Raw genomic sequence first — 22,341 nt, forward strand, 5'->3', positions numbered from 1 at the left:
GGTCAAAATTGTATAATCTGAGTTCAATCATGAGGAAACACCTGACAACTCCAAACTGAGGGACATTCTACAAAATAGCTGTCCAGTACTCTTCATAAACATCGAGGTCATGAAAGACAGACAGAAAAACTATACAAAATTAAAAGGAATTTCGATACTGAAATGCAATGTGTGATCCTAGACTGGATCCTGGCCTGAAAAAGGACATTACCGGGACAAGTGACAAAATTAGAATGAGATCTGCTGATTACTTAATAGAATTTTATCGACACTGAACTCCTTGATTTTGATAATTACACCAAAGTAATTGGGGGACCTGGCTATAAGGTATATGAGGATGCTTTTAATTATTTTTGCAATATTTTGCAAATCTAAAATTATTTCATAATAAACAAATTTAGAAAACAAAAACAAAAAAGCAAAAAGTCGGTAACAATAAAATATGTAGGAAAGTCATAAATATTTGAAAATTAACCATCACACTTCTAAAAACGTATGTCAAAAAGTCAAAGAATAAATCACAAAGAAAACAATACAATATTTCGATTAACAAGATATTGAAAAGACATCAGGGGTGTCGGCCTGTGACCCAAAGGTTAAGTTTGTGTGCTCCTCTTTGGAGGCCAGGGTTTCACCAGTTCAGATCCTGGGCACGGACGTGGCACCACTCAACAAACCATGCTGAGGCAGAATCCCACGGCACAACCAGAGACACTCACAACTAGACTATAGAACTATGTATCAGGGGGCCTTGGGGAGAAGAAGAAAACAAAGAAAATTGGCAACAGATGTTAGCTCAGGTGCCAATCTTTAAAAAAAAAGAAAAGACAACGTATCAAAGTTGATGAGCTTCAGTTAAAGCAATGCTTAAAGGGTAATTTACCTTTGAATATTTACATTGAAAGAGAAAAAAAACATCAAATACATGACATAAGGTTTTGCCTTAGGAAGGTATAAATTGAAGGACAAGATATACCAAAAGTAAGCAGAAGAAAGGAAATAATAAAGATAAATACAGAAGCCAATGAGATATAGTACTGATAAGAAATAGAAATAATTAACAGAAACAAAGTTGATTCTTTGAAAAGATCAACAAAATCGATAAACAGCTACTAGACTCATTAGGAAAAATGAGGGAAAGCAAATTAGTTCTATCAGGAAGGAAAGAAAGATTATCACAGCTAAGTGATGATAAACTTATGTGAACAAATATGTCAAAGTGAATGAAATTGACAAATTCCTTGAAAAATACAGCTATTCAAAATTGACACAAGATTCAATAGCTCTGTGAATACATTTAAAACCATTTAATTGTACAATTTAAATGGGTGAATTGTATGACTTGTGAATTATATCTCAGTAACCAGTTACCAAAAAATAATTAGGTGATTTAACAGCAAACTGAACTCACAGAAAATAAGACTAGTGAACTCATAACTGAATCATAAAGAGAAAAGAAATTGAAAGAAAAAAACATAACAGAGCCTAAAATCCATAAGGAAGACACTCAAAAGGTGTAACATACACATGTATTCATTTAAAGCCCCAGAAGGAGATGATGGAAATAATGGAGCAGAGGCAAAATTCAAAGTGATAGTGTCTGTCTGGGAAGCACTTTATCTCTCCTTCCATTCTGAATGACAACCTTGATGGATAGAGTATTCTTGGCTGTAGGGTTTTTCCTTTTAACACTTTAAGTACATTGTGCCATTCTCTTCTCGCTTGTAGGGTCTTGGCTGAGAAGTCCGCTGATAGCCCGATGGGCTTCCCTTTATACATCACTTGTGGCCTTTCTCTTGCTGCTTTTAGGATTCTCTCTTTGTCTTTAATTTTGGACATTTTAATTATAACATGTCTTGGTGTTGGCCTCTTTGGGCTTATCTTGTTTGGAGCTCTCTGTGCTTCCGGAACTTGGATGTCTGTTTCCTTCCTCTGGTTAGGAAAATTTTCGTCAATTATTTCTATAAATAAATTTTATGTCCCTTTGTCTCTCTCTTCTCCTTCTGGGACACCTATAATCCGAATGTTAGCATGCTTGATATCGTCCCAGAGTTCCCTTAGACTGTTGTCATTCTGTCTAATTCTTTTTTCTCTTTTCTGTTCTGCTTGGGTGATTTCCTCTAGTCTTTCGTCTAGCTCCCTGATCTGTTCTTCTGCTTCCTCTACTCTGCTGTTGAATCCCTCTAGTGAATTTCTCATTCTTCATTTCTGACTGGTTTTTTCCTTTATATCTTCCAGTTCTTTGCTGATGTGCTCACTGTGTTCATCTATTCTTCTCCCCATATCTGTGAGCATCCTCATGATATTTTGTTTGAACTCTTTGTTAAGTAGGTCACTAGTTTCTGTTTCATTTAGTCCTTTTTCTGGGTTTTTGTATTGTTCCCTTGCTTGGAAAGTATTCCTTTGCCTCCTCATTATTCCTCTTTCTCTGTGCTTATTTCCATGTATTAGGTGAGTAGGCTATGTCTCCTGATCTTGGAGAAGTGGCCCTATGTATGAGATGCCTTATGAGGCCCAGCAGTGTGCTTCCCTCTTGTCACCAGTCCAAATGATCCAGGAGTGACCTCTTTGTGGGCTACTTGTGTCCTTCTGCTGTGGCGGGGTTGCTCCCACTGCGGGTACCTAGGGAGTCTAATCTTTCCTTCCCTGGTCAGCTGTTTGTAAATCCAGTTTGGGGAGCCTCAGCACTGTTGGCTACAAAGTCTATCAGCACAGTCCTATTGCAGTTTTCCTCTTAATTGGGTTGGGTTCCCAGTGTAGCTTGTTGCTAGGCCCAGGGGCATACAGTTGTGACAGGCCTCAGGCCTACAAGGCTGTTGTCAGTTCTCTTGGGAGTGCAGCTGAATGGGGCTGGCCCTAGGCATGGGGCCACTCAATCGTTTCAGGCTTTGGAAGGTGGGGCTGATCCTTTTTATGGCTATTTGTGAAGCATGGGTCTTCTGCTGCTGATAAGCCTCACCCCCCACAGGACCACATACACCATCAACACAGTCCTGGTCTGTGCACACTTCTCAACCCCCTGGAGCATACCCCGACACCACACTGCAGGGGCCCCCACTTCTCCACCACTGCCCCCTACAGTTCACCTGGTCCTCACACAGGCCCTGCCCCACAGAGGCAGACACCCTTGCCTGCCTGTAGAGGATCAAAGCACCCAGTCAATGCAGGCTGAAAAGTAGTTAGAGGGCTTGCTGTTAGGTGAGGCTGGTCCCTAGGGCAGGTTGCCTGCCTTGGCTGAACTGGATTAAATCTGTGCTCTAGTTGGGGTGGCAGACCCCTGGGCTAACAGGCCAAGGGATGAACCTCAATGGCACCCACTGGGGTCCATGTCAGCACGCCTGGACCAGCTCAGAACAATGGCCCCCACCAATGTCTCAGTCTCTGGAGAGGTCCCTCCTCTCACCAAGATGCCCCCAGAGCCCACCAGGTGAGTCTCGTTTCACCAAATGACTGGCAGCCTTCTCTCTGGTGATTTTAGGTTGCTGCAATGAGTGAGTTTGTGCGTGGGCCCTTTAAGACCCGGGTCTTTTCCACTTTTGGCTGTTAGCTTTTCTGGGGGTATCCTTGCTGCACTTAATAGCCAGCAAAGCCAGACAGTAAGACCCCTGTCTCAGTGAGGCTGACTCTGAAGGATGCTTATAGCAGTATCACCCTCGCTCCGGACCTCACTCCTCCAGGGAGGGCTGTGTACCTTAGGGTGGCTCCCCCCTGGCCAGCTGAGAAGCTCTGCTGCTCCCAAAGGTGGCTTTTTTCCTCTCTGGCAGGAATTACTGCCTCTTCTGCCTTCGTCAGGACTGTCCCTTGTTGTGGGGGTTCCTTTTATCCAGTTTTCAGTTTTCAATCCTGGGTAATTTTTCCAAAAATTGTTGTAACTCTGTTGTGTTCATGAGAGGAGGCGAGTTCAATGTCTGCTCATGCCGCCATCTTGACAAGATCTCCAGGCTCCTCTATAACAAGCTACATAGTGCATCCAGTCTCCTCCTCCTCAGAACCCTGGTTCCCAAGGTGCAGAACCCACTGTTCCATTCCCTGATCTAACACGATGGCAATCTCCTCAGCCTCATCAGGGACATGCCATGCCCCTGGGATCCTGGCCACCACCTAGGGACAATCCTCTTATACAATGATGGTGGTCCATTCATAACCACATACTAAGCAACATTTTATGGCCTTGATTAATCCTGGTTGTCAAATCTCAGCAATCCCAGACACCCTACTAAATTTAAGGAAGGAAGTCTCTGTGTTCTCTAAGGTAATATTAGACATAGATTGAAGGGAAACAAGTCTGCCTTACCCTGACCATTGGCGGAATAACTTTGTCTAATTTTTCTGTGGTCATAGCTCCCACCCTGCCTTGGATTTCCCATCATGGGGATGGATATTATAACTGGCTATGTGGCCACCAGAATAAAATTAAAACTTTGGCCAAAACTATTGGCTCCACCAAATGGGATACTGTGCATCTGCCCTCACCTCTTAATACTGTTAATATGGTTTAATATAAACTGAAAAAAAAAGGCCTTCAAGGATTGAAACCCATTATACCAGATTTTTTAAGAGAAAGGATACTTATCCCTGCTGTTTCTCAATTTAATAGCCTAATTTGCCCTTTTCTTAAACCTAGAAAGAATGAATGGTCTCTTGTGGTAGATTACACTATCCTTAATGCAGTGGTCCCATCCATTAAGGCCCCTACACTTAACATAATTGAAATAACCAAGGCCATTCAATCTTCCTTGGCAAATACTTTGTTGTTATAGATTTGTCTAATATGTTCTAAGTGCCAAATTTAACAGCCTCTTGGCCTCAGTTTGCATTCACCCTTGAAGGAACACAATACACCTTTACTCAGGTACCCATAGGGTACCTCAGTAATCCAGTCACCACATGCAACCTCTGCTGGCAAGGCTTTAATCAGATCTAGCTGCCCCCAGGCATCCAAGTATGGCAGCACATTGATAACATCCTCTTAAGAGGAAATTTATTAGACACACACAAGACATACAAACACTTGCCACTGCGCTTACTAAGAGGGAATGGGATAGTCTCTACCTAAGGTTCAGGGACCTGCCATCTCAATTAAATTCTTAAGCATCATCTGATCCACTGAGGGCCATTTCATTCCTGATGTGGTTAAAAGGCAACTCCTAACTTTATCAGCTCCTACCACTCTCAAGCAAGCCCAACACCTATTAGATCTCTCTGGGTTCTGAAGGCAGCATATTCCTCATTTACAAATACTACTAAGGCCCATTTATGCAATCACAAGCAAATCAGCCCACTTTGAATGGGGCCCATTACAACAGAAGGCCCTAGATTTGGTACAGGTGGCTATATGACAGAAACTTCCTTTAGTACCTCCTGGAGACTCCTTTACAATAGAAGCTCTGGCAACCACCTCCTATGTTTCTTGGTGTCTCTGAACCACCCACAATAGCTGTAAGTTTCCCATGATGTTCTGGTACAAAAATTTCCTGCTTAGGCCCCGTGTTACACACCATTAGAGCAGCAATTTCTGGCTGTATACTGGGCTGTCTTGGAAACAGAGGTTCTCACAAGATCTGAAACTATGTACCCAGTTGCCCACTTTGGGCAGCATCTTAGAAGCTCAGCATGGACATGGACGCCTTGTGGCTGAAATGGAAATGGTATCTACAAGATGGAGCAAACCTGAGCCCTCTAGCATATTCCAGAAGGTAGCCTCCCCTGTTCTCAGTTCCTTGACAGATATCTCAGTGCCAGAGGAGGTCAGGTGACCCTTCTCCTGGATCCCTTGGCTACTTAGGGAGCCCCTTGGTATCAACTAAGTGAACAGCAAAGAGAGTTCACATGTTATATGAATGGTAGCACCACCATCACACATGATAGAGCTCAGCAGAGGGCTGCTACTTTTCATCCCTCAACTGGGATATCACCAGTCAAGGATGGGATCCAAGGGTCAGCAGAATTGGCAGAACCCTAGGCAGTCATCTTGGAATTGGAGGATTCCCTGGGCAACAGTTGACACCAATTACACATCTTCAGCAATTGGCCATTTCCAATGGTCTAAGCATTTGGTCTGACCAATGGCAACAACAATTTCTCATTCAGAGTTGCCCACTTTTGGGTAAAGAACTCTGAGAATTCCTTGCCTCTCAAATATCAAAGATATAAATTAAGATCACACGTGTCTCTGCCCACACTAAGGCTCATTCTACCATGTCCCAATCTAATGCCAGAGCTGGTACAAAAATTTTAGAGACCAGGGTAGGAACCTCAGATGACATTCCAGATTGCATTCCTTTCCTTTTGACTCAGTTGACCTATGAAACATCAGATCATAGGGGAGCCTCTGCCCTTGAGTCTTGGGTTGCATGCAGAGTATTCCGTCTCTTCTGTCATGGACCCCATGGTAAGAAATCTATGCACGCTGTGTGAGAAGACGCATCATTAGCTATATAATCCCTGGGGTGACATTCCACGGAGATTCCATACAGTCATTGGCAAATAGATTTTGTTGAGCCACTGCCCCCAACTGCCAGTGCCACTAGTTATGTCTTGACTTTGGTAGATATCTACATTGGCATCTTACTCACCCACCCCACGAGACCTGCCACTGCTCAAGCTACCATACAGGGCCTCATTAAACCACTCCTCATTCCTTTTGGAATTCAAAATAATGCTGACAGTGACAAAGGCACTCACTTTACTTCTTATAAATGTACAACATTAGGCTCTTGGACAAAGCATTCAGTGGAATTTCTACCTTCCCTTCAGGTCCCTGACTGCTGGTTTTATGGAATACCACAATGACTTGCTTAAACTAACCTTACTGATATTACAAAATAACATACAGTCTTCTAAATGGATATCCTTCCTGTCAATGGCCTTCATTATACTAAATTCTGACTCTCTACTCCATGTCAACATGTGCTGAAAACACCCTAATTGCCTTTCATTGCCCTCTGTGGTAGCATCTCACATGTCATGGCTTTTGAAGATGACTTTGAACTAGGAATTCCTTTCATCAACTCCCCTTTCAACTATCCCTTTTCAGCCTTGATCCCATTCCAACTGGGTTGGAAGCCAGACTGATGACAGATTGTTAGTTATACACCGCCCACTATTTAATGCCCCTCTAGCTGTACACTAGAGCTATTCTGACACCTTGATGATTTTCCTAAGTAGCAAGCTCTGCCAAAATTTTCTGACTCTAAAGGATATTTAATTAATAATGCCGATCATGATGTCACTCAGAAAGTTGAGATCATTGCTTCAACTCACACCTGCAACATTGTGGACAGCAGAGAGAGGTAGAGAAAGGTTAAAATTAGTCTCATCCAAGAGCATCTCCCATTAAGGAATGCAGGTAACTCTGAGTCAAATAGATCTGGAAAGGGAATATCAACTGGTCCACACTATGCTTATATTAGTCAGCAGCCCCCCAGTGCCTCAGGTCATAGCACCCATATAGTACAAATTATTTCATGTTACAAATTATTACTATTACTTATCCTTCTGGATTTTCATAGCTTGGATATGACTACTTTGGATAATAACTTTGGCCTAGCACACTGCAAGTTGACAGGTGGACTGCACCTGGCAACGTGACACCCTCTGGGCTATATTTCACCCATCCTTCCACTCATAGTTATGTGGGCCTTTCAACACCACTGCCACAGCCAATCATTAGATGATGCCATAATTGCAGTCCCATTTTGCTGAGAAATTTTTCTACAGTGTTTAAAGCTATTGACCATCCTAATCTCACAAGGGAGTCACATCATACAGGAGGTAGCGCATTTGCTTGCTCCATGCCCCACTGTTAAGCCTCTTGAATTAATGCCACTATGCTCAGATCTTGCCTCTCAAAATGCCAGACCATTATTTAAAGGGCAGTGGGAAACCTAATGTGAGGATGCATGCAATGAGCCCCTTTGGAATTATTATATCTTCAGTGCAATGCCAATATAGCAGCATCTTTCCTGGCTCATTGAGTCCCACATTTTCCAACTACATTTGTACATTTCTGTGACTTCATGACCACTTTATGCCTCAAAATCCTAAATTCAGTCCAAAATCATTATAAACCAAGGAAGATCCATGACCGCACCCTCAACAAACACCATGGTGGCCTGGTGGACCACCAGATGATATCTGACCCACAGCTGGACCCATCTCTGATGATGACAGCAGACACCTAGCTGGACCCATCCCTGATGGTGACATCAGACCCACAGATGGACACATCCCTGATAATGACATCAGACCTGCAGCTGGACCCCTCTCTGATGATAACATCAGATCCGCAGCTAGACTGAACCCTGATGATGACATCAGACCCACAGCTGGAATCATCTGTGATGGTGACCTTGATCCACCCATTGGACTCATCCAGGTGGAAGTTTCCTCCATCTTGAGTCCTCTGCATATCTTCTGTCCAATACTCCCTTCACTCTCTAAACCCCCTCCTGCTCGTCCTATCCCTTCTTTCCCAATCCAACCCCAACTATCACAAGCTACTCTCCCCTCTCCTTCCATCCTTGTATTTCCTATTCCTTCCCCAGTTCTCCGCACTTCTAGCTCCACGCTCTGATATACCACTAAAACTCAATGTTGCAGTACAAAATAATTTTTATGTAACCTTTACTGAGTGAACAGCCATGTTTTAAAGCATATGAATTTCTGGGAATGCCATAAGGCACCCTCTCAACTGTTTGACCATGTCTTAGCTTATCTAACTGATCTTAAACCTTCACAATAATACAACACACTGCCTATCCATCTATCTGGTGGGCCATATCTCTGAGCCTAAACCTTGGTTGTTCTCCAAGTATTTCCTATAAAATACTAACTCAGACTATCCGGTATAGCCCCATATTATGTCCTGATCAAAATGCTTACTGGCAACATGTTAGCTCTTTGTTGCCCATGCCAAATGCTAAGTCTAAGATTTTAGCCCGTGAGGGTTATTCTTTTATTCCCCCAGTATCCGTCCCTCCTGCACTAATTTATTCCTCTAATTCAGGCTTCTTCTCACAATTTGACTTGCACTATCTGCATTTTGGGCTCCTGCCCCTAAACAAAGCTCAGCAACTTTATTCTCACCACCAAGTGTGTTATATTTCTGCCAATCGCCTTTATTCTGCTGACCACATTGGGGGTCAACTGGCGCTGCCTTGCAGGCCACAACATTACACAACAAAATAAAATAATTGATGCCAATCAGGAAATGTCCAAAAAATTATCCAAATATGTGACTCAAACTACCACAGCCCTCGAAGCCCTAGATGAGAGGCAGAGCACTCCGACAACTGTGGTTGCTGATAATCACCAGCCTTAGGTTATCTGTTGACCAATCAAAGGGATATTTGTTCCCTTAAGAGTGCTACATGTAGATAAACAACACAGGCAGAGTTGCTCAGATAGCATAGCACATGGTCAGTTTCTCCAGGAGAAGCTTTTCCCCATCCCTTTCTCTTAATTATAACAAAGTCCCAAATCCATTCCCTCTGCTTTTCACAAGCCAACATGGGCCTGTTTGCACCATCCAGCTCTCTCCAGGAAGGCTTCCTGTGAGAAATAAACTTTCTCTTAAATTCTCTTCCTGTGTAAAGTGTCATCAACTTCTGACATCTGAACAAAATCATGTGCCTTCTGTTGATATACACTATAGTATGCCTACCAAAGATCTATGGCCTGAATATTCGATATGCACATACACACAAAAACACGCACACATGCACACACACACACGTCCACAAATGTAATGAGGGAAACACAGTAAAACGTTAGCCTTTGTGGAGGGTAGGTGAAGGGCATACAGGAATTCATTCTATCATCTGTACAACTTTTTTCTAAGTCTGAAATCATTCAAAAATTGAAGTTTTGAAAAAATTCTGAATCCCAGATGGAAGCATGCCCAAGAAAAGTTTGAACTTGGAACCATGCCCAAGAAGAAAGGGTTCCAAGACATCCCTGGCATTAGGGACGCTGATCCCTTGACTTCAGTCCCTCTGGCTCCTGGAGCCACAGATCCCCAAACGGCAGTGAGAAATTGGCCAATTAATCCACCATGGCTCCTCCTTTATTATGAAGAGAAGCTGAGGATTTGAGTAACAGTCTGGAAGAGGTGTCTGAACTCATCAATAATGAGCACAGGTCAGAAGGAGCTAGAAATCTGCACTTGACGACGGATCCACCTGTGTGCTTCTGGGTTTGTGTGCCTTTGTGTTCATGGGTGTGTGTCTGCATGTATTGTGTATGGTTGTGCTCGTGTTGTTTGATAGTTGCATGAGTGTGTGTGTGTACTAGGTATCTGACTCACAGCCTGATTCATTTCCTGAGTTAGACCCAACCTGGGCTCTGTTTTAGTGTCTGTAGACCAAGTTATCAGCCTCCTAGTGTGTGATTGGGAACCCCTGATTCGTGCCTTCAATCTTAAATATCTGACTCCTGTTGTTATGATAGGGGCATTTCTCCCACTGGGTGGGCATTACAGCTGAGCAGATGAGAGGTAAGCATCAGGAGTGAGATTGTTGTCTCTGCTGCTGGAGAAAAAGATGCCCAGCCTTATTAAGGAACCCAGGTCAGAGGGTGTTCAAACCTTTACCCAGCTGTGTGCTAGTGTATGTGTGAGCTATGTGTGTGGTGACTCACTCATGTATGAGAGCAAGAAAGTATATTGTTTGCTTTTGTATGTTATATTGTGTATGTTACCACTTGCATGGGTTGTTAGTGGTTTAATGACTGTGACTATGTGAAAAGGCTTAACTGCCCCATGCTGATTACCTTCCCCCGGGAGGGGTGTGGGTCAGAAAGGGGTGAAGCACATCTCTCAGTAATGGGAGTGTGTGCACTTCTTGGTGTAGTGAATGTGTGGCTGGGTGTGCATGTGTGTTGTTGGTGTATGTTTCTTGCAAGATTTTTGAATTGTGTATGTGGTCTTGGGTGTTATTGGTGATATAAATAGTAATGAGTTGTGTATATGTGGTATGTGAGTTGTGTGTTTTGCCAGGTGTGTCATGCCTGTGTGTCAGTGGTGCATTGTGAGTGTATTTGTGGATGATACCTTATTGTGTATTGTGTATGTCTTACCTTGCATGTTATTTATGACTTGTATGTATGTATATGAGTGTTTATGAACTGAACCACATAGTGGCCATCCTTCCTTTAAGATGGGAACTGGTCACAGGTGACTGGAATGCTCAAATCAGCAAAGTTTGTGTGTGTGTGTTTGTGTATGTGTGTGTGATATTTGTATGTGTGTTTGGAGGATTGTGATTTGCACCTATGACCTCAAATATTTCCTTAAGTGACCTCCTTCTGGAGTAACAATGAGATAACCAACGCCCCAAGTGACTGTTTCCTGAAAGGGTCTGCTCTCATTTTCATACATGTGAGCGTGATTGAGTCACTCAGAGTTTTGTAACTTTTCACTTTCATCTAACATCTCAGGCAAAGAAACGTTAGACATCATGCTGTATGAAGTCAGAGTGCAGAACCCTCAGCAAATGGCAGAAAGAACTTGGGAAAGTTATGTAGCTCTTTGGCCTTGGTTTTCATATCTCTAATGAAAGCTTATAGATCCTCAATAAATGTTTATGGCATGAACAGAAGTTAATGTATGTGAGAGCCTTCTGTCAATTGGAAAATAGACAAATATGAATGAAAGAAATTATCTGGGCAGGGCACTAAGAAAATTTTGGACAACTGAAGTTTCCTGGCAGCTCTAAAGTAATGCAAAATGTCTAGTGCTCATAACTAATGAAACAAGAGAGCTCCAGTTAAAAGCGTGGGTTCTGATTACACAATAATATTAGATTGAACTACATGAAGCACTCAATGTTTGATCATTTTTAACCTACAGAAAATGGCAATTATATATATGTATTGTCCTATGTAATATTCCATATATATTTGTGTGTTTATATATATATAGGACTATATTGATATATACAGGAATATTTATACACAATATATATCTTTATATATATTCCATCTATATGTATATACGTATGCATATATCCACATCATAAATGTGTGTATATAAATATACATATATATACATATATTCCCTTATATGTATATGGATATGTATGCATTTCCATCTCTGACAGCTACTGTTGTATGCCTATGGAATTTATAACATTTATGTTTCTATTTTCAGACAGCTTCAATGGGAAGACAACACTACTTCTTAGCACAGCAATGAAGATTTTTATCTTGTTCATGGATTTAATTAGGAAATGCATGTAAATCCCTTAGCATAGTACCCAGCACAGAATATAAGCCCCACAACGTACCCCACTATTTTGAAAGACAGTTCGTGGACTATTCTGCTTTGGGAGCTATTCTGGCATCAAGCAGCTTTAGATGACCTCCCACTTCTAGAGTGACCATGAGTTTAAAGCTGTAGGTCAAAGAGAGCTGGCCAGGTTCACAGGAGGAGTGTGACAACACTCCAACAACACCGCCTCAGCACTGGAGTCTCATGTTACTTTAAGGCGGAAACAACTGGTACTGGTTTGCAGAGGCTCATCTACTATTTCTGCCATAGTGAACTATTATAGGCAGCTCTGTCTCAGAGTCACAAATTATCCCAGTCTTCTCATTAAAAATATACTCATAGAAGAGAATGATCTTGCTTTTCTTGTCCACTGCTCCATTCTCAGTCCTTAGCAGAGGGCTGTTTTCAGGCTCAATGTTCAATAAATAATGGTTGAATAAAACAGTTAACACCCTCTTGCTTCTGTGCAATGAGGTCTTGGCTGATTTTGGGCGTGATGTTTTCCTGGAGCCAGACTGCAATAGAGGGAATATGCGTGCATCCACAGCTGTGAGAAATTAATAGGAATATGGTTAAAAATTCATTGTTTTCTCAGAAAATTACATTATGGAATGTTTCCCTATCATCTTTTCCAATATTTGTAACTCTTCTCTATCCCCAGTATCTAAAAGCACAATATGAGGCCTGAGAACCAGAGCAGAGTGTCTGAGTTCCTCCTCCTGGGGCTCCGCATCCCACCAGAGCAGCAGGGCCTGTTCTTTGCCTTATTTCTATGCATGTACCTGACCACAGTGCTGGGGAACCTGCTTATCATCCTGCTCATCAGGCTGGACTCTTGCCTCCACACTCCCATGTACTTCTTCCTCAGCCATCTAGCCTTCTCTGACATTTCCTTTTCATCTATCACTGTCCCTAAGATGCTGATAAACATGCAGATTCAATGTCAATCTATCACATATGCAGAGTGCATTTTACAGGTCTATTTCTTTATATTCTTTGGTTGCCTTGACAGCTTTCTTCTTGCAGTGATGGCATATGACAGATATGTGGCCATCTGTCACCCTCTCCACTACACCACCATCATGAGGAATGAGCTCTGTATCATCCTAGTGGCTGGATGCTGGGTCTCCTCTTGTGCTCAAGCCCTGTTGCACACCCTCTTCGTTGACCAGTTATCCTTCTGTGCAGGGACTACCATCCCCCACTTCTTTTGTGATCTTGCTGTTGTGCTCAAGTCCTCCTGCTCAGACACCTCCCTCAATGAACTTCTCATCCTCACTGAAGGAGGATTGATCTTCATCCTGCCGTTGAGTGTTATCTTAGGCTCATATATCCGCATGGCACTCATCATCCTGAAGCTCCCCTCCTTAAAAAGAGTCTCTAAAGCTTTGTCTACATGTGGCTCCCACCTCTTTGTAGTGTTTTTATACTATGGGACAATTGCAGGTGTTTATTATTTCCCCTCATCAGGCAGCTCCAAAGATAAGGACATGATTGCTTCTTTGATGTACATGGTGGTCACACCCATGCTGAACCCATTCATCTACAGCCTGAGGAATAAGGATATGAAGCATGCTTTTCAGAAAATTTTCAGGACCGAGAACATCCCTTGGTGTCGTTAATTCAATTGCACTGTCAGGGGCACTGATGGGGGCAATAAAATACGTGTCCTTTAAAATAGTTGTAACTTAGACAACTCTTATCACTGACACCATTCTTCTCCCAGTTTCATTTTAAGTTTCCTCTCATCTTTTTCTTCACTTAATTCTTGTATTTTCCCCCACTTGCTCTCTGAATTCTGTGTATTAACGCTTCTGTATGTATTAAGTGAAATTCTAAACCCTTCCATAACACTGTGATGTTCACTGCAAGCCTGTGAGACTTTTGTGTATGTTTTAAGATATGGACCCAGATTAATTTTTCCCATATGGATATCCAATAGATACATAAGAATTTACTAAAAATTGCATTCTTTCCCCACTGAAGTACTGTCTTTTTCATAAATCAAATGACCTAATAAAAGTTATCTTGACTATATTTTCCCTTTGCATTTCCATTCAAATTATAGATTCTGCCTGACACAAACAAAACAAAACTGTTGTTATGGTGCTTGGGTTGTCATTGAACATATAAAACAGCTTGGTAACAACTGTCATCCTTAAATTAAAAAGCTGTAGCATGCATCAGTACTGCATTCCTTTTCATTGCCAAATAGTATTTCCTTATATGGATTGACTACATTTTATTTATCCATTCCTCAGTTGATAGACATTGGATTGCTTCTAATTTTTTTGGCTATTATGAATAATCCTGCTAGGAACATTTATGTGCAAGTTTTTCATTTCTATTTGATATATATCTAAGATTGAACTTCGTGGGGTTATATGTAACTCTATATTTAACCTTTTGAGGAACTACCAATCTGTTTTCCAAATTAGCCACACAATTTTACATTTTAACCATGTATGTATAAGGGTTCCAACTTCTCCACATCCTCACCAACACTTGATATTGTCCTTCTTTTTGATTTTTGTCATCGTAGAGGTATGAAGTGGTGTCTCATTGTGGTTTTGACTTTTAGTTCTCTAGTGACGAATGATGTTGAGCATCTTTTCATGTACTTATTGGCCATGTGTATATCTTCTTCAGAGATAATAAAGAAGACAAAACAACCCTAAATGTGTATGAACCTAAAAACTGAGCTCCAAAACACATGAAGCCAAAATTGACAACTAAAAGGCCATATAGACAAATACATGATTGGAGATTTTAACATCTCTCTCTTGGTAACTGACATGACAAGTAGATAATCAACATTGGTAACTGACATGACAAGTAGATAATCAACAGGGATATGAAGATTTTTACATCACTATTAACCAGCCTGACCTAATTGGCAATTATTGAACACTAAAAGCAACAAGGTCAAAACATACATTTCTTTCAGGCCCACATGGAACATTCACCACAATAGACCATGCACTTGACAACTGAAGGATATGCTTTTATTTTTTGCTCATGAAATATATAACAAGAATGACTACATGATGGTTTACACAATAGCCTGAATAAACTTCAAAGAATTGAAATAACACAAAGTATGATCTTTAAGAACAATGGAATTCAACAGAACAATAACAAAAATAAACAGTAAATCACCAATTATTTGGAAATAAAGACAGACATTTCTAAATAGTCCAAATAACAAATATCAATGAAATTAGAAAATATTAAAAAACTGACAGTAATAAAAATATAACATACAAAATTTGTAAGATGCAACTAATAGAATGTTTGAGAGAAAATTTCTATCTTTAAATACATATGAAAGAAAAAAGTGAAAAATCAAAGGTATATGCTTCTGCATCAAGTAGGTAAGAAAATAAAAGGAATTTAAACCCACAGAAAATAGAAGGAAGAAAATAATAAAGACAAATGGGAAAACAATAAAATAAAATTAAGTATATCATAGAGAAAACACCAACTAAACCAAAATTGATCTTTTGAAAAGATTACTAAAATTAACAAACCCCTAGCAAGACGGATTGAGTTTAAAGGAGAGAACAAAAATCATACTTTCAGAAATGGCAAAGAGGATATCATCAAAAGTAATAGAAACATTAAAAGGACAGTAAGAGATTTTAAACTTACTAAAGATACAATATGCAAAAGTTAAAGCTACAATATGCAAAATAGTGCAATATTTGCATGAAGATAGACAATAAATTATTGAAACATAACAGAGTCCAGACATAGACCTACATTTACCTGGTTAATTGAAAAAAAAATTTATATTGTAAAATCTAAGTTTTAAAGCTCCTAGAAGAAAATGTTGAAGAATATCTTCACAACTTTGAGTTAAATATATTTCATAAACAGCCCACATAAAATATTATCCAAAAAAGAAAAAAATGTGTAATTGGACTTCATCTAAATTAAAATCTTCTGTCTATCAAAAGACACTTTAAAAAAATCAAGTTCACAGACTAGAGAAAATATTCACTATATATAGCAGATGAAGGATTCATATCCAGAATACATGAATTAAAAATTCCTACATGTCATTATCAAAAGAGAATCAATCCAATAAAAATGGAAGATTCTTCATAAATGGAAGATATAAGAATGGCCAGTAAGTGCATGAAAATATGCTCAACATCCTTAAGGATCAGGAAAATGCAAAGTAAAACGATGACAAACAACTTCACACACCCTAGCATGACAAAAGTGTTAACGCTAAGATTTCTATTGTGAGAGAACGTTTTGTTTTCTGACTTATTTACCTGAGAAAGACAAAGTCCAAGGGGATAAGCAAACTTCACAAAGTCACAGAGAAGTTCATTTAGAGTTTGAGGACTGGGCTTGGGCAATGAACAAAGATTTTGCCCAAAATGAATACTTTAGAGACTGATAATCCCAGACGTCTCTGCAACTTCCAGCAGGGAGCTCTGGGGATTGTGCCAGAAACTGCATGTAGATAATCTCTTTTTTCCTGGATTCCTAATCAGTCTGGCTGACTCAACATCTGAGATGGCCTGTTCTCATTTCTCCTTCCTAAGAGCAGATGAGGGGTCCATATACCAGTGATCCCTTCTGTCTTAAATAGCAGGTAAGATGCTGTCTTTTCATCTGACCTTAAAATATGGCTTCTCTACTCTTTACAAGTGAGAAATGAGAGCAGAAGAGTCAAATTTCTATCTTAACATGAAGAAATGAGGAGCACCTCTTGACCCGACTCAAGACTGACCGTAAGTCATTGGCCACACTTACCTCTTCTCAGTCAGTCAAGAGAAGCAGAATTGTCCACTGAAAATAGGTTCAGGAATCCTGTTTTTGGTATCAGTTGTAGTGCTGAACTTGGACTGATTAGAGCAGCTCTTTGAGATTCTGTTTTCTCATTCATAAAATAAAGAGTTGTGTTAGATGGCTTAACATCCTTTCGTCCCTAAAGTGTAGAGTGGCTTGGTAGCTTTGATCCAGAGAACTATTTCTTCAGGTTACAAACCTAACCCCCTGAACCCTGAAATCACAGTTTCCTGAAATCTCCATATACTCCTGAGAGGGGTTTGACGTGTGGATGGAGCATATCAGGTCAGGTTGGATTTTTTTAAATATAGAAAAGCAAGAGATTTCGGGGATTATTTCTCAGCATTGAGAAGGGGCACAAAGGAACATATTGAGACCCGTGAGCAGATCTGCTCATATTAAATCTGAATGGCAAGCATTAATTTCCCCTGCTTTCTGTTTAAATTAAAACAAAACAATATTTAGTTCAAATGTACAATATAAACAACCCATGCATTCAGTGTTTGTGAAAATATTCAGTTTATTAGACTTACGAATTCAACATCCACAATACTTCTTTTCATTTTCAGAAACAATTTTGAACACATTCTCGGTACTAAAATGCATCATAGGCAGCTTAAGATATTCACGTAAGGGTCATCGTTTTATTAACTATCTCTATAAGTAAAGGCAATGCTAGTGGCTAAATAATAATACCATACAGTTTCATCATAGCTTTAAAAATCATTTTATTGCCTATTTGTCCACTATTTTATTCAATAGATGATTACCAAGTATATACTAAGAAAAAACAAGATGAAAAATGAGTCCCTAGCATTGAGGGACACAGAGTCTAATAGGGATAAGCAATTAATCATAAGGCAATATGTCAAGTGTTCTACCAGAGACCCATATAAAAGGCTATGGGAGCACAGAGGATAAGGCAATGAACTCCCACAGGAGGATGTAAAATATTTTCAGCTATTGACACCTGAGCTCTTGATGGCTGGGGAGGAGGAGGAAAACATCCAGAAAGGTGGAATAGATAAGTAGCAAAAGCATGCAGGCAGGACATGATGAGTTGTTTGAGGACTGTGAACGGTTTCATGGGTGAGAATGTGGGGTGGCATGGCAGGAAGGGGAAGTGTCCTTGGATAGACAGATGGAGACAGAATCATGAGGGGCTGATTATGTCATGATAAGAAACAGCTTGGACATTCTCCTGATGGCGATAAGGAGCATCACAACAGCCTATGACATAGATTCAGTTATCCTTTACAGAGATGGAAGCTAAGGTTCAGAGAAGTTCAATGAATTATTCAAAGCCATATTTTAGGTTTGTTACATAAGGTGAATCAAGATTTTCTTAGTGCAAACTAAACATTTTTTTTTCCTTTACTCTATGCAACCTAAATATTCTCCTCAGAAACAAATAATTGAGTCTAATGCAGTGGTTTTAAGTGTCTAGAGACAGTGGGGATTAGATTTTGAGGAGGATACAGGAAATGCTCCCCACGTAGCGGTGATATACTCCTCCAGCTTAGATACACTGGCCAGGGTGTTAGATCACCTGTCATAACAATAAAGTTGAAACCAAAGGACACATCTTTTTCCCGAAGTCACTTATTTCAAGTTTTATTAGTTTATTTGCCCAGAATAAACTAATTCATCTTTGTACATTTTACATTTGGAACCAGTGTAACTGTTTATAGCGGGCTGTATGTTTCTATTAAATAATGAGATTCCTAAAGCCTTTGAACAAGAAAAGAGCCAACTGGAATCAATGTACATTTATTCTCACTCTTACTGTAAAGGTGATAAAATTGAACAAATATAACAAAATATATCTCTGTACTTCCTGCTATTTGCTAAGCTCATGAATCTGGACGCAGTTGCTTGGGGGGTAGAGAAGATAGAGATACCAGAAAGCAAAGAGTCTGGATCTCTCAGTAAAAACCATGGTCCAAGGTCATTAGCTTTGTGAATATAGAAACTGGGTCTTATCCAAGCATTGGATTGGGTTGAAGCAGACTCATTCACCTCAGTCACACACAAAAGATTGATCCATAAGCCAAATATTTTAATATCCTCATTTGCCGTGAGAAGTGTAACTGCCAAATTGAATGGATATTTAAACTTCACAAGGTGATGGGTGTGTTCATTTGATTGTGGTAACCATTTTACAATGTGTGTAATATTAAAACGTCACATTGTACACCTCAAACACATACAATTTTTATTTTTCAATTATATGTCAATAAAGTTGGGGTGAGTGAAGGAAGGAAGGAATGAGTTCTCTGAGGGTGAACTTTCTCCTTATTGAAATGTGCAGGATGCTGAACTAGATCAGAAAAAGTGGTTTGGTGAATATTGAAAGCGGCATAGCAGAACTAAGAACTTAGGCTTTTGACTAAGACAAATTTTACTTCAAATCCTAAATGTGTGACCTTCAGCAAGCTTCTTAACTGCCCCGAGCCTCAGTTTCCACATCTTTAAAATAAAGCTATTCATGGCACTGCTGCACAGGGTTGTCACCTAAGAGAATCCAGAGGCTGGCACATGGCTAGTGCTCAGCCAATGTCGGCTATTATTATTCCTCTGACTTTTTCATTGAGTCAGAGCCAGGGCCATGGGTTGGATTAACTTAATGTCCAGTATTACCCACTTACGAGATTTCTAGGGTATCCTGCCTATGGCTGCTATGGAAAATAAATATATTCAGGTCTCAAGACCTCCTCTTCCATAAAAGTTCTAGAAACAAATTAAATTGTAGTTTTGAGGGCAAACTAAGGATTTGACGCCTTCTAATCAGGTTTGCAATATATGAATCTAATAAATAAATGTAAGGAAGACTTTTTAGAGCAAAAAGGGCCCAGGAACTGGAATAGATAGTCTAAAACTCAGGTTTTTAAATCCCAGGGGCAGGAAGAAGAGGTTCCAAACTAGGTGGAGAAGCCCCTGTAAGTGAGAGCATCAATGTTGTCAGAGAAAAAGCACAAGTAATTACAAACCATGTGGGGGGAAGTTGGAGCAGTATTTTATGCACTTCCTACAGCCTTTTCTTTGGGAAACCTGGGAACATTAAAAGGGGCCTAAATGCAGTAGATATGGTGAAAAATCTTGATCCATAACATTTTTTTGTTCAAACAGGGTCAAAGGCATTTGATTTTTGTCCTCCTACTTGCTTGTCAGAGATTACACTGTGGTTAACTTGGGTCTCCTGAAATCTCCATGTTGGCTTCTGGATGATCGCTTGGATTAATTCAACCAGTCACATCCATCAGACTTTAAAAATAGTCTTTTAATTACAAAGATAATATGTGCTGGCAAAAATCTGAGTAGTGCAAGAAGTTGGCACCCACAACCTTCCAACCCACATTCACTTCCCAGAAGTAACTACTATTGACCTTTAGCACTCGTTCCTTCAGACAGTGTTCTTACTCATATACAAACATTTACATTTTAATTTTACAAAAATGGAATCATAAAACACACGTTCTGAAATTTTACCTTAAAAATTTTTTAATCATATAACATTCTATTTATAATTATAATTATTACATATTATTACATAATATTAATTTAACTTTAATTTTTAATTAAGTAAAACTTTATTTACTTAATTATATTATTATTCAGTGAAAAAAAAACAGTGTATACCAATAGAATGTGTGCAACGCAGAGCACACTTTTACATAGTACCTGCCACGTTCCATGGGGGTAGCTGAAATGGTTTGAAGGAGCCTTAGATATCTGATCGAGTATCTTTATATATCAATTTATATCTTTACAAATAGTCTGATCCAAACAGGTTTTTTTAACATGCATAATTATAAATTCATGCTTTACCAAAACAGAATTTTTTTTAAACAGGGGTTCGAAGTAATTTCAACACAGCATTATTTTACTTTTCTGCTATTTCTATTGTAATAAAATTTATTTCATATGGAATTCCAGACATGGACGGAAGAAACCAGACCAGCACCTATGAATTTCTTCTCGTGGGCCTCTCTGAGTGGCCAAAGCAGCAACTTCTCCTGTTTGTGCTCTTTTTAGGCATGTACCTGGTCACCGTGGTGGGAAACCTGTTCATTATCCTGGCCATTGGCTCTGATGTGCACCTACACACTCCCATGTACCTTTTTCTGGCCAACCTGTCCTTCTCTGACATTGGTTTTATCTCTACAGTAATTCCCAAGATGTTAGACAATATTGGCTCAGGAAGTAAACTGATTTCTTATGGTGGGTGCCTGACACAGCTCTATTTCTTTGGCCTATTTGCAGATCTGGACAATTTTCTCTTGGCTGTGATGGCACTTGATCGCTATATGGCCATCAGCTACCCCCTCCAATACACCATGACCATGAACTACCAACGCTGTGTCCTGTTGGTGGCTGGGTCATGGCTGGTCACTACCTTCCATGCCCTAGTGCATACTCTCCTAGTGACCAGGCTTTCCTTCTGTGGCCCCAGTATCATCCCCCACTTCTTCTGTGATCTGGTCCCACTCCTGAAGCTGGCCTGCTCCAGTACTTATGTCAATGACCTGATGCTCATCCTTGTGGCAGGAACATTGTTAATTGGACCCTTTGTCTGCATCCTTATGTCTTACTTTTACATTGCATTGGCTATCCTGAGAATTGATTCCCCAAAAGGTAAGCAAAAGGCCTTCTCTAACTGCACCTCCCACCTCTCTGTGGTCTCTCTGTTTTACAGCACAGCTATTGGGGTCTATTTGTGTCCTCCATCATCCTCCTCGGGTGGAAAGGACAGATTCTTCTCAGTAATGTATACAGTGGTGACCCCCATGCTGAACCCCTTCATCTACAGCTTGAGAAACAGGGACATGAAAGAGGCACTGGGAAAACTACTGAGAAGAAAAACACTCTAACACTCTTTCTCAGGACCTTAGGGTCCTGTCTTCAGGACTCAGAGCTGAGAGTTGAAAATTGGCCCTTTGAGAGCCCAGCTGCTGTAGCTTCCCTGAACCTGAGACTTCTCCTTTTCTCATGTTTATATTCCAAAGAATAGATTGACATCTAGGACAGGGAGGGAACCAGTGATATAAGCATCCTCTTAGCATCTTCATGAAGTGCCCATGCCCTGAGTAGTTTACTACCCACTCTCAGAATGGTTCTCACTTATTCTCACTGGATGCCTAAGAGAAGCTCACAGGTGGGGGTCTTGTATACATATAAAAGGAAAATGAAAGTCTCAATTTTTGTTTAGCTCAAATTATAAGGAACTATGAAAGATATCTCTAGCCCAAGAATATAGGATCCATTAT

At 40.2% G+C, this 22,341-nt stretch overlaps 2 protein-coding genes across 2 annotated transcripts; both read left to right on the top strand.

The window, feature by feature from the left end:
* The first annotated feature begins 12,167 nt into the window (after positions 1–12,167).
* LOC103555910 (olfactory receptor 1J4-like) lies at positions 12,168–14,305 on the top strand. Its single transcript, XM_008527718.2, has one exon. It carries the CDS (start codon positions 12,946–12,948, stop codon positions 13,888–13,890), a length of 945 nt encoding a protein of 314 aa, XP_008525940.1. The 5' UTR covers positions 12,168–12,945; the 3' UTR covers positions 13,891–14,305.
* A 6,707-nt stretch (positions 14,306–21,012) lies between these two features.
* LOC103555911 (olfactory receptor 1f45-like) lies at positions 21,013–21,945 on the top strand. Its single transcript, XM_008527719.1, has one exon. It carries the CDS (start codon positions 21,013–21,015, stop codon positions 21,943–21,945), a length of 933 nt encoding a protein of 310 aa, XP_008525941.1.
* The last annotated feature ends 396 nt before the right edge of the window (positions 21,946–22,341 follow it).

Source organism: Equus przewalskii, chromosome 26 (assembly GCF_037783145.1).
Source record: "Equus przewalskii isolate Varuska chromosome 26, EquPr2, whole genome shotgun sequence".
NCBI lineage: Eukaryota > Metazoa > Chordata > Mammalia > Perissodactyla > Equidae > Equus > Equus przewalskii.